The 13,821-nt window shown below is 39.7% G+C and overlaps 1 protein-coding gene across 4 annotated transcripts in view; it reads left to right on the top strand.

The window, feature by feature from the left end:
- The window catches only part of macrod2 (mono-ADP ribosylhydrolase 2), a 393,753-nt gene that overhangs the window by 366,142 nt on the left and 13,790 nt on the right, over positions 1-13,821 (top strand). For 2 of the 4 annotated variants that reach the window (XM_040139127.1, XM_040139125.1), the window contains 6 exons: positions 483-521; positions 2,225-2,284; positions 7,487-7,525; positions 7,951-7,995; positions 9,432-9,578; positions 10,213-10,281. In XM_040139127.1, the coding sequence (XP_039995061.1) occupies positions 483-521; positions 2,225-2,284; positions 7,487-7,525; positions 7,951-7,995; positions 9,432-9,578; positions 10,213-10,281 (399 nt within the window). The remainder of the gene's footprint in view (positions 1-482; positions 522-2,224; positions 2,285-7,486; positions 7,526-7,950; positions 7,996-9,431; positions 9,579-10,212; positions 10,282-13,821) is intronic. The other 2 variants (XM_040139126.1, XM_040139128.1) reach the window with 2 other exon arrangements.

Raw genomic sequence — 13,821 nt, 5'->3', positions numbered from 1 at the left:
GTTGTCCAACACAGCCTGCAGTCTTTGTAATTTTAGGAAATGGGAGGTTTACTGTCATTTATGCTGAGCATACCAGCATACATTTAAGTGAAAAAGAATGTCTCATGAAACATACACCCACGTACAGTCATTTGGCGTAATAACTCACTAGATCCAAGGCCGTCTGGTGGGGAAATTGAGGCTGTGAGGGGTTGTTGGTATGATTTCAGAGCATAGCATCTGGTGTGATGAGGAGGGAGGAGGTGAAATGTGAATAGGATTCGATTTTTTACAAAAGAAAACCTTTGCAGTCGCATTTTGACGAAACACCGCATGCTCTACTTTCATTGTTGAATGATTTACGCAGACAAAGTACACAGCAGTATGGCATCAAAATACTTTGCTCTAACATTATAATCAAGGAGACAAGTTGTGATGACTCGTTGTATCATGCATTATAAAATACAATGGTTTGACACAATGTCTTCTTCCCCCTCTGCCAGACAATGATGTGGAAGCTACAGAGGACCAGCTGAAGGGAGGTGAGTGACAGAATATTTCATGGTTGCCCTTCACCTTAACACCTCATTTAAAACACACAGAGTCTGAGTGAGTGGCGTAACTTCAACTCATGACAGTGATTTGCTAGGTTTTATACAGCAGATGAAATTTAATGTTTATTCATTTGGTGACAAGTTGAATCCCAGGCCTGACACATGCAGTTAAAAATACTTAATGTCAGGTACATTACATTACAAGAGCTTATATCCACAGCTAATTCCCAACACCATTCTCCTCATCCGGCTTACAGGCACAATGCCTTCAGACCACCTAAAGCGAGTGACAAAGAAACAGCAGAGCAACGTCCCTCGGCTGCATGCGCCAGGCGATAGCAAAACACAACTGTCAGCGCATAATGTTTTTATCACCGCACCATCTTGGCACACGGCCTGAAACTCCCAGATACTGCTTATCGGGATAAACTATTGACATTTGTCTGTGCAGTGATGTCCCGAATAAGGAATGACACGAACAGAAAGCCTCATGGAAGTGTGTATATTGTTTGAATAGCAGGAACAATAGATCCAAAAGAGTTTAGCAGCAGTTACTTTTTTTTTTCCTTGGTAGACAAAAAATGTCATTTTTATGAATGTTTGATGAAATGTACTGCCTCTAGCCGATTTCTCCAAGGCACAGTAGGTCTTAGAAAGCACTTGATGGCAAGTTTTCTTTCCAAGTACAAGGGGATTCAGAGCAGGGGCTTTCCAGGCCTAACTGCTGCGTCCCTCAAAGACGTCAAAGTACACGTGTAACCAACTAAGCAGAGGACAATGTTAGTTTTACTGTCTATCAAAGGAAGTGTTCAGATTACCATAGATGTAGAACCCAGGGTGCTATCAAAATGTTTTTCCTCCCAAAGTCACCCCAATGATTTGCCAATTACACGCATCTGTGTTTTCAATGAGATTTTATTTTAGTTGAACATAAAAGGGTTGTTTTATAAGTGCACTGTAAAATCTGATATTCCAGAGGGAAACAATGTACACATAATGGCTAAATCATAAAGTCTTGGCTGAGAGGAACAGCATTTGAGAGTTTGTCCTATTGTTCGTGCCTGAGTGACTACATTATTTTCTGTCATGTTCCTCACCAGCTATTTTACTCTGAATACAGTATAATAACATAGCACCAGACCATATCAAGCCCACTGAAATAACCCCTGATAATTCCTAGCTCTATTGTATCATCATGCCAGCCCTGCCCTGGTCCAGTTTGGCCTTGTTTGATGGCCCTCTGCACCAGTGCCAAGAATTAGCCTTTTATTCTGCGCCATCAGCCAGAGTTTGAATCAGTGCAGCCTGGAGCTTATTCAGAGGTTCAAATGACTGCCATTCTCACATGGAATAGTGCTTTTGTCCCAGACTGTGCTCTGGAGTTGTCCTCAAAGCCTCACATTCTTCCCTTTTCTCTCACAGGATTCATTTTTTTGTGAGGCAGGTATGAAACCAAACAACGGAAGAGCCATCGAGTTCTCCCGCAGGCTCTCGTAGTGTGGTCAGCCGAGTTAAAATAATCACTGCAATGATGAGTTTGGCTTGCCAAAAGCCAGCTTTACTCACATCATCTCTCATCTAACAGTTCAAATTGACAAGACGTCACGCTCTTTGCATCCCGATGGTGCTAGGGGATAAAGATGTGTCACTCCTATGGCTCTAAATCACCATTTATTCTTTTTTATTTATAGATAACACACCACCATCTACGAAATCCACAACCAAGGAAGAAAGTGAAGATAGCAACAGAGGTATGCCTATTTTTTGAGTGTGTGTGTGTGTGTGTGTGTGTGTGCGTGTGTGTGTGTGTGTGTGTGTGTGTGTGTGTGTGTGTGTGTGTGTGTGTGCTTATATGCGTGTGTTTATTTGAATTCTAATGATATTAATGACAGCTGCTTGTTTAGAGCATGCCAAGTGCCATTACTGGCTGAGGAAACATTGTACAGTGAGTGTGCATGTATGTACAGACAAATTTGTTTTGTGTGTATGAAGTAATGGAGTGTGTTCTTGGTCAGTAATCTCTTGCTCTCTGGTGCCAAGTTCCTCTTTGGGGAAATGAATACAAGATGAAGCTTGGTCTTTTTTAAAATAATGTTTTCTTAGAGGCAAACTTGTTTAAGAAGCCATTATCTGGCTATTCTGCAGTTTCAGCCCCTTTGGATGTGTAATATTGAAACAATTATAGGCCTCTCCGATACGATGGACCAAAGATAATTAGATTCTTACACTGGAGGGTGTTAGTAGGCAATTAAAATCGTACACCATCCATTTGTCTTCAAGCCTTAAGGTTGCAGGGAATTTCTGAAGATAGCAGTCATGGTTGTTTCTTTAGGGAAACGGTTCCTCTCGCTGATTGTGAGAGGCTGGACTAGATAGCGCAGTCACTTCAAGGGCGTCAATACATTTTGTGTTGTTAAACAAAGCACAATAAGTCATTTCTCTCTTCCTATTCGACATACCTTTCCATAATCCACAGCAGTAATTCAATATGATTCACAAATTCAATCACCAGCATTAGGAGGGCATAAGTATTTTGTAATAATCTTTATAAATCCTAATTTATCAGGCCCAGCAGCTTAATAGTAACTAATCCATTCACAAAAGGCCTTGGCACAGCTTTCTAGCATGGGAACACTCAGTCCTTGAGACAACCTCTCTCACAGGAAGAGAAAGAAATGATTTTGTATTGCCTGCACTGTAAAGGTTAGGTGTGGTGCAATCTAGCACACAGGATGGATTAATCATAGAAAACACTCAGATGTCAAGATAGCACAGAGCAGAGGGAACACGAGCTGCAAAAGCAGACGATCAGTGATGTGAGACAGGCATTGTAAGATGCTTGAGAGTCTCATACCACATCTGTACATCTGTGTAAGATCTTCTTTCAACAAAAACACACCATATTCCACCATCGTGTCTATAGAGCCAGCAAAGCAGGTCATCTATTTGGGATAGTCAATATGTGGAGCACTTTTTAAAATAAATTACACTCTGCAGCAGAGTTGGTGGAGTGTGTCTGTCAATATGCCTGAGTGTGATCCATCACATCCATCAAACTCCTCAGGGGATTCACTCTCCCCGGTCCATGGGTCAGGCATGAGGGGCTTTTAGCCATGGCACTGATGAAGAGGAAACATTAGGGCTTTCCCCACTGTTGTTCCATGATAAATACAATGGTTAGTGGACTGGAAATAATTATAGGGCTGCTCAGTTTCACACACAACAACTGCTATATTTACAGTTGTTTTGTCACTGTATGAGCACAATGCTTCTTCAATCTCTGTGGGCTGAAGGAAGAAGACAGTAAAAAGCACAAACTTAACTCAAACCCCCAACTGTATAAACAAGCACATAACCTGTGGTGCAACAAAGCATTCAAACAAGACATCAGCTTCTCGTCTTCTTTTGAACATCAAAACACATCTCACATCTTACTGTGTGTGACTGTATTAAATTTATTTTATTTTATTCTATTTTTAAATGTTATTTCACAATTTTGTACTTTTATCCCTTTTTTTTCTTGTGATCCTATCTAAGTACTTAATGTCTCATAAATGTCTAACGAATGTTTCACAATCTCGACGCTCCTGTCAGTGTTTAAATGCTATATAAATGAAGTTTTAATTTTATTTACTTGAAGACCAACGCATCTGGTGAACAAGGGAGTTGTTCAGTGTTGGAAAAACAGCATTTCAACTCTTGTTCAAAAGAAGCCAAACAACAGTCCCTCGTCAACTACAAATAACCCCGAAGTGTATTTGCAAAAAAGGGTCACAGATTAACTGTGTGTGCGTGTGTGCGTGCGTGCGTGCGTGTGTGTGTGTGTGTGTGTGTGTGTGAGATGAGCTATGCTGTGATGTAATCCACATGAAACAGAGGCACAGCATGCAGATGCTGCGAGAGGGTGGATGAGATACAGAAGTGAATGCTGGCAAAGAGGTCCAGAGCAGAGGATTGCCTTTTCAGAGCACACCTGAGTTGGCAAGCAGCCCCCCAGTGTCTATTATTTGATATCAGATTGGTATTACTGAGATTAGTGGATGTCACAGGGGACAGTAAAATGTGAACATTAAGCCAGAGATCAATGCCTTGGCTGGGTCTGTTTGCCTGGCGTGCTTGTCCTTTTTCCGGGAAAGGCCTGAGAAAGAGAGGGAGATGCTGAGAGATGGCAAAGAGTGTGGATGGACATTCAGATTAATAACGCTACGTGTGGACAGACAGTGAGCTTCTCTATGAGCTGCCATTCTTGACACTGTGGCACCCTGTCAAGCATCGCTCACAAAGACACCTGCACTTTGCTTGCAAACACACATTTCAAATGCAAAAGGTCTTGGAATGATACCTGTTGGCAGTCATCTCAGAGCCCTTTTTCCTTTACACGTATGTCATGAATTTTTCAAGTTTCCCCCGTTTTTTATATGTCCTCTGTTCCAGTTGGCTTCAACAGAAGAAATAGGAGAGACAGGGCTGGGGGAAGGGATAGAGGATAGCTAGACTGTGTGAGTGTGTCAGTGGTTGTGCAAGTTAACTTGTTCACATTTCTATTAATCCCTGAATAGGAAATACTGCTTTTACTTCCTTCAAAGTATCATCTGTAGCCAATGTTTACTCAGCGGTCATGCAAGTAGGACACATGGGGCAGCTTGTATATCAGCTTCTGAATTGTTTATGATCTTGTGATACTGTACCTCTGAGTCTGATGATCACATAAAAAAATCTTAAGTGTGTCTGAGACTAAAAGTGTATTGAGTAAAACAGCACAGTGCTGTCACTCATTCAACTCAAGTGCAGGTTAAGACCTGAAATGTCTTTTGTTGCTAGATTTCTGAAATTGGAATTCCTGGGAGATTTGACACTAACAGCGTTGAGGTGTGGGCTTTGGCTGGAGCCCCTCTGTGCGAAGCATGTCAGACCCAGATTCATGGTGAAGATAGTTTAGTACAGTGAGTATCAGGAAGGAAAGCTGTGGCAATGCTGCCACCTGCTGTTGGCAGCATATGAGTGAGCGGTCTGGTGGAGATGCTGGCTGGGTTCTTACTTTGTGGAGAGAGAGTGTTCTAATCGAACTCAACTTAAGCTATTATGATTCACATGTGCCCTACATAAAATCTTTTGTTGTCCGCTTCGTGCGCGTATGCGTATGTTTGCCCACACTCTTTCCCCTACCATCCTTTATCACAAATTGAATACTGTTCCATTCAATAAGCCAAATACGAATGATCAAATAACCAGGAGGAAATTGCATTCAGCTTTTTGTCATATCTGATATATTGTTGTTTGGGATCACTTTAGACAGATACAACAGCCACACATAATTTTTAAACGCAGAAGAAAGATTTAGGGTGGCCTCATGGCCAGCTAACCATTCATCTTAACCTGTTTTTCCCAATGAAGTATTCTTTTCAGCCCTCTGTCTTTGGCTCCATCTCAAAATGCCAGTCATGATTAATAGAAAGGATTGCCATCTACTGTGTGTCACCAGCATTCTGTGTGATGGACAGAGGCACTTGAGACAAACATGCAGCACTGGTAGAACTGGCCTTTTTCCCATTTAATAGAGGCTGGCATTTTTATTGTTCTGAGTGCAGGGCAAAATTGCATAGATATGAAAAAATGGTTTCTCTCTGCAGCTTGTTAAAAAAGCAATTATGGAAGCTGCACAATGGCCATTGTAGAGCATGTTCTCTTATTGGTGTCATGGCTTTCATTTACTCAATTTGTCCCAAATGTCATTGGTTTGTGTGTCTGACTGTGTGTTTAAGAATTTGTGAGAGCGAGAATATGGTTGAGGAGGGTGGGGGTAACAAATATGATGCAGGGATTAGAGTTGTTTTATGTCGCTTCTAAAATCTGTCTTTTGTGCATGTATTGGACAATTTTTGCCTCTGTGTTGTACAGTAGGTATGTAGTTGTAGTTGGGCAGATGCTCTCATGACTCTAAATAGGAGTGTGATAAGCAATTATGATGTCTGTATGTACACGGTGAGTTTAATACTCCAGTGATATCTGTAGAGACCTCCAATACCTATTTCTATACAAGTTTTTTCATGGATCTCACTGAAAAGATGAAGCATTTTACTTTTCAGTATCATGTTTCATAATGATAAATACTCAGATATACTATACAGCTAAACTATACATATACAATACTGTACTATAGTATCATTCTGTTTTTTAGCCGTGCTTGCTACAATTTTAATTTGTCCAATACTTTGGTTTATGACCAAATAGCTACAATTTAATGGCATTCCCATCAGGCTCAGCTAACACTGTAAACTATAAACTACACTGTAAACTACAATGGTTACCATGTTTAACATAATACTTCCTTTTAACGTCAGCATGTTAGCATTGTCACTGTACATTAGCATTTAGCTCAAAGCAAAGCTGTGCCTACTCACAGCCTGACGGAGCTGTTAGCATGACTATGACCTCTGGTCTGGTCTGGTTCGATGAGTGTCCACCGCTACACATTTGAGACCCCCCTCATTTAACAAAGATATACTGTAACAACGATAAGTCTTTAAGCCTTAAACGACTGACTCTTCAAGCTGATTATGTCACAGAAGCTAAAAAATTAGCTGTTACATTTTAAACAAAATAAGGATTGGTCCAAATGTTATTCGCAAGAGCCTAATAGGTTTCTTTACCAATAACTTTGAACATGGACAGAAAAACACTTTATCACGTTTGAGCGTTTTTTTGATCGATAAATGAAAGAAACCCTCTATGTATAGTCACATTTTGAAAGTGAGGCTACTGAAACAGGAGCTAGACAGGACATTTCTGTTTTAAAATGTGATGCCGGCTCTCACAAGACGAATCTTTTGCCTAGAGATGAACAGTCTATGATCATTAGTATGACTGATAGCTTTGTTTTTTAGAATGAATGACCGGTATTATTCCCATGCATGCTTGTGTATGGCTTATGATTCCTTTCCCTCCCTTTTCAGGTAAAGAGGAAACAGGTGATGAAGAAGAGGGTGACAATGGTAATGTAGCTCTACGGGCCATTAACACATGTACTGAGCCTCTCGGCTCTACCAGTGCTTCTTGATGTCATTTGTCATCAAAAATTGAATTTTCTGTTCGCTCCACTTCAGTCTTTCCATCCTGTGTGCCACTACTCTAAAAAGAAAAAAATTCTCTTATCATAGAAGCATGGAACAAAGAAATCCCTCAATTATGCATGGCTTTAGAAGTGACATTCTTTTTCTCTTCTTTTCTGTCACTTAATTTATGCATGTCTTTGTGGTTCCATTGCTCTCATACTGCAGTACAAAGACAAAGCTACACAAAGAGATGGAATGAAAAGGCTGTTTGAGGTGATATCGAAAGCCAAGTCAATTCAACTCCAGGCTCTAGCACTGAACTCAAATGTTTTCCAGTCTTTTGAATTCCTCTTCTGTTTTTGTAGATGCTTGGGGAAAAGAAGACATGGAGATGGCAAGTCAAAACCCAGGTACAGTACAGTTACAAGTCAAGGCTCCAACATGGATTGGGGTGTGATTTTTGGGTTACTGTTAATGTGCAGATTGCCACTACTCACTACACATCGCTCACTGAGAAGGATGGAGTGCGCATTGATCTGACTATTAGCTCTAGAGGAAATGGGAATTGTTGGAGCTGAGGGACATGCAGCTCATTGCTCTGGTTTTCACTTCAGCTCTGAATTCGATTAAAGATCTGATCAGTCTTGTTAGCAGAAGAAGAATAACTAGTATACAAAGCTCTAGATGCATCTGTATAACAGATCCCGAGATTCTGGTGTGTTTTCTTGTGCTGACAGAGCGGCCCTTAAGTGAAGTAAGAGTGTATGTTTGTGAGTGTGTGTGTGTGTATGTGTTGCAAAGGGGCAACCATTAACTTCAAGCTAGAACAATTTCTCTTCCTCCGAATATCCTCTATGCTGCTGGTATATAATTAGGATTCTGCATTTGCATACTGGCAGTGAGGAGCGACTCGCCTCTCTTCTGTTTTTGTTTTATTCAAATCCCATCCCATTGACAAAGATTTGAAAGATAGAGCCTCTCTGAACATGAATTTTGTAGATATTGTATGAGAGAGTTAAAACAAATGCAGCCTTGGGATGCTATCCAAGACCTGAGATACTATGTAATTACTTTCTCGTGAGACACAAACAGAGAGGAGGAGCATAGACATACGGTGTAAAAACAACACCTGCAGTGTGTGTGTGTGTGTGTGTGTGTGTGTGTGTGTGTGTGTGTGTGTGTGTGTGTGTGTGTGTGTGTGTGTGTGTGTGTGTGTGTGTGCTGCAGCGTGTGTCGTGGCGTGGTGGTGAGTGAAAAGACCTCCAATCCATAAATTTATATGTTGTGTATCTATGTTATTTTGTAAATTTTTTGTTTTATATAAGCTTTTGTTTATATTTATTTTTATGTTTATTTACAGTACTCCTTTTTTTTCTTTCTTTTTTTTTTTTTTTTTTTACATTTTTTTTTTTTTTTTTTTTTCCATTAACTACTAATACTAGACCTATTATAGTTCTAGGACTAGAATTTCCCTTCAAACTTTAGAAACCACACCCTGGCAAACACTTGTTTTTTATAACACCCAAAACCCTTGTAACACCAACCACCAAAATTTTTTATCTCACAAACACAAAAACACAAGAATTGTTGTCCAGCTGCTGTACATTTTTAAACTTTACTGCCTTTTTCAGAATCTTTTTTTTTTTTTTTTTGTTTTTTTTTTTATTTGTTTTTTTTTTTTTTTTCTTTTTTCACTGACAATGACAATGCCTTTAAAAAGTGGAAAAAGAACAACCTATGAAAATGTTTTTGTTTTCTTTCTGAGATTTCTGTCAATATAATTTTCTGCTTCTTGTTTTTTTTGCCTGGCAAATAGCTTTGACTCCCTACGTTTCTGTGCCTACAGAGGAAAATTTAGGAAAAGAGGAGCCAAATCAAGAAAAGGCTACAGAGAAAAAAGAAAACCAAGAGCAAAAGGAAGATATGGACATCAACAACGACAGAGCTGAAGACAAAGGCATCGGCTACGATAAAAATAAAGAAGGAGACAAAGGTATTTACATAAGGGTACATGTGTTTCTTTTATCCCTTTAACATCAAAATCTTTGAAGTACACAGATAATGCCCTCTGAAAAAGATTCAGGTGATTGTCTGATTTCCTCGTATTTAGTTGTATTTTCTCACTGTATGTGGCTAAATATCCATGGGGCACAGAGGCAGACAGATATGAGTAAGTCAGGTTAATGTATGAAACCCCCATGGTTGACTTAATGACAGCATAACTGAAAACATAGATGTTTGCGTTCTTTGGTTTACAATCGGTCTTAAATTACATGGTTGCGCGGTGGAACACGATAAATACACAGTAATGGTTTTCCATGCTAGAGTGTTTATTTCTTCCTGTCAGTGTTAGAATCTATGCAAATTTATCTCTCAGCACAAAATAAGCAGAACCAAGAGAGGAGGAATTGGGGCTGAGATTGTGTGCAGTATTACATATTGGACGTACAATAGTCTATAACTGGAGCCTCAGTCCACACACACACATTAACAACGCTGATCTCACTGAAGACAGCAGGTCGAGCGTCTTCATCAGACATGTGGGTGCGATCACCTGTCTGCAAAGACACTGATGTCAGGTAAACTTGTAGTGTAACAAGCATCACAGCTTTGCTTCCTTTTTCCAGCAGAGGAAGAGCAACCTGCTTCAAAGACAGAAGACGATGACACAGCCAAGTCCACTGTGGAGATGGAAGGCAAGATTTGATTTACTTGGATTTGATATGATTTGGCATGATTTGATTTGACCTGATTGAGAGTCTGACTGACTGGCTGACTATCTATGGGATTTTTCTCATCCAGTTTGGTTTATTTGTATACTTTTGTATTGAATTAATATGGTCACCCTTGTTTTTCTCGTCTGCTGTTTGCCAAGCTAGTTTTCCTCTGGAATCAGTTTCAGCCTCTGTAAAATTTATTTCATCTCCCATGCATCAAAGTGTACAGGAAGTCAAGTGGCATAACTCATCTTAGAAGCCATGATGGAGGTGCAGAGGTCAGCCAATCATAGCAGATTCTAAAATGAACTTTTTTGGCATATGCGCCCACTGAAAAACTTTCATAGGACTGAAAGGGGGACCTTCTTTGAACGCAGTGTCCATTTCCCCTTAACACATCTATGCTTGTACATTTTAACCCAAATGGGCCAGTGTAGCTGTTTTCCTCACATCAAAATATTGTGTGGAGTTAATCTTTAATTCGGCTGATTTGCACAAGAACTGGCTTAACGTAGGGAGTGGCTAGGATTAGTAGTAGCTGTTTGTGCTTCAAAACAGCTTTGTAAAGAATAAGGCTGGAAATATATTCTATATTTTTTTTTTTATTGTCAACAAATGCCTTGAAAAGCGTTGCTTGTGTATCCAAAGCCTAACATATCCTATTTCTCTGTGCCGTAGACATCCACTGTTATCAAAGACTATTAAAAACACATCAACGAGCCAAACAATTGCACTGGGTGACCTGTTCCTTCATCACAATGAATGTGGGCACTGTAGTTTATTTAATGTCAATCCCATATACTCCGTCCTGCTGCTGTAAATACTCACTGTTGCACCAAATCTCTGTTAATCAGCAGCTAAGAAATAGTCCCCATCAAATACAGTTTTTCTAATGTGAGTGTTGTGTGTTGAAAACTGAAGTTCCTGGCTGTTGTAGGAAATTACTTTGCCCTTTGCTTTTTCAGTTACACTGTATATTTGTGACCTGTATTTAAAAAATTACAGGGTGGGGAAGTTGGAAGGCATTAAGATATATGTACTTACACATTGTTGGTTTTGGTCTTTTTGACAATAAGAAAAGTATTAATAATAATAATTCAGGCTAAAGAAAAGACCTTAAGACGGTCAGCTTTAAATTATTTTGTACTGATCTTTTTTCCCCCCTCACTTTTAGCTGGGCTGTTATATATTCAGCCTTTATTCATATTCTCTCCCATTTTGTTACAATCCAACCTCTACTCTTGCTGCCATCATTTATGTTTTCTGGTTGATCGGATGGGACAATCCGTCTTTATTTATCCACATTTTCCTCCGTCTCACACGGTCACTGATTAAGGATATTCTCTGGAGAAGTTGAGGGTTAGATTTGCGAACCCCAGCCTCTCCCACCACTGCACTAACACAAAGGTCTGAGTCACTCTCTCACCTCTATTTCACTTTCTCTTTGACTGACATTCAATTAATTTAGGGTGAGAGTGAACATTCCAGATAGATCTGTCTGAGATAGCCTTCTTCATCCTCTGTGAAAAGCCATTGGAATACGTCCTACAAACACTACAAGCTTTCCATCACTGGAAAGCTTCACTCCAGCCTGTTGATTGTGTCTTGCCTGTGCCCGCCAGTGCCTGTCACTGTCTAGGGTTACCATGGGCTGTGTGCTGAGTGCTGGCACTGTCGAGCGGTAAGCAGCAGTGTCATTCCTGATTGCAGGCAGATTGCATTTTGAATAGAGGAGCAGGGCCATGGACAGAGTGTAGACCCAAACTGTCTCAGATATTGAATCTCATGCAGGCCAACACAGCGGAGCTTAGCCATGCGTATCCTGTTATTCACAGGACAAGACCAAATGATTCCAGAGCCAATACCCTTTATTAAAAATAATAACTGTAATCAGGCTGCCTGCTTGTGGCCATAAAAGTTAAATCTGCTTCATTGAGAGGAGTAATAAAGGAGTAATAATAAAGGAGTAATAATGGCTCGTAATGATGGGAGGAATAAGTAATGAATCAAACAATCAGAGGACACTTGATATGAGGTTGCTACACACATACAAACACACAAATGCATACACCTACTCATGAGTCAGAGTGTGTGCGTGTGTGTTTCTTCTCCACTAAGTCTTACCCACTACCTTATTTTTCATGTTTTTGACGTACTATATTCACAAACAAGTAGTAATTTGCAATCATAAATAACTGAGAGATGGTGGTATATGTTTTGGATTCATTATTTCATTTTGTTTTCTTCTCTTCATACCGTCTTGGATGTCTGATGTTGTCTTTACAGAAACAGGAGAGGGGCTTGTTCTGATTGCGGGCAAAAATGTATACATTTGAGACAAATCTTGCCAATCATTTTATTAAATTATACATTTTTGATATACTGAATTATCTTTCCCTTCTATGCCAAGGACAGACACCTTGCCTCGAACATTAACATTTTATAAATGGGCTAACATTGCCAATATGCTAACAGTGGCAAGAAAGAAAGATAAATCTGATGCTATGATCTGAGCAAGGAAAAGCAAAGAAATCATTTGCTGCCTCTTGTAGTATTTTCTCTTTAATCCTACGGTAAATGATGTTAGATTAATGCTTTCTAATTTGTTATTTGGTTAATTGTTCAGTCATGCTTTCATAGCCCTGTGAGCAGGGCAGACACCAAAGCAGCTACAGTATACTGCACCTGTGGCTGTGGATGCATTTGATTAGAAAATTACCAGCTTGATACTTTCTAGTCCTCTGACCACTGGCACACACAGGGCTTCGCTGATTAACTTCGTAATGAACAGGCTATAGTGTACATATTAGTTATCCCACAATGCAGGATGTGTTACTGACGGCGATGCCTCTACATTGTTCTCAAAAATCATCCTTTGCATTTGCAGATTCATATCCACTCGCTACCAAGTGTCAGCAACGTCTCTTGACACCCTGCTGTTCTCACAAAGCTCAGTATTGCACATATGGAAGTGTGTTTCGCAGCTAAGCATCTCAGTCCCAGCTCAGTCACATGAATAACACAAAGCTAAAGAAAACAGCTTTGTCTTTTATTCATTTTCACTCTCGCCATCATTATAACTTGTTATTGTAAGAATTTACTCAGTCTACACACATTGCCTTGTATTAGATAATTTATAGTTCATATTAGCAATATCTGCCATCTGTTGTTTACATTGCAGGTCTCTTCATATAAATATGCTAATGTTTAAGCCTTTAGTCCTGTTGTTCTTAGTTTTACAAATAACTTAGATTTAATGCATCATTATAAGCAACCACAAGCCATAAGATCCAAACAATATATAACAAATATTATACTCTGGAGATTTAATTTAGCTCTCTAGAATATCTGGATGGAGTAGATGATATGTTAGGAGGTAGGCAGGGGAGATTTTGTATTTTAAATCAGGCTGCGCCTCCACTATATGAATGATATGTATTAAATATCTCCCTGCACAAGCAATGAGATTCTCAGTCTGATATTTGGGATGTTATCAAGGCTCCCCAGATTGAAGTAGGA

The sequence above is a fragment of the Xiphias gladius genome, chromosome 11 (assembly GCF_016859285.1).
Source record: "Xiphias gladius isolate SHS-SW01 ecotype Sanya breed wild chromosome 11, ASM1685928v1, whole genome shotgun sequence".
Lineage (NCBI taxonomy): Eukaryota > Metazoa > Chordata > Actinopteri > Istiophoriformes > Xiphiidae > Xiphias > Xiphias gladius.
Note: the sequence above shows the minus strand (reverse complement) of the source record. Positions and strands in the feature narration are given on the sequence as shown.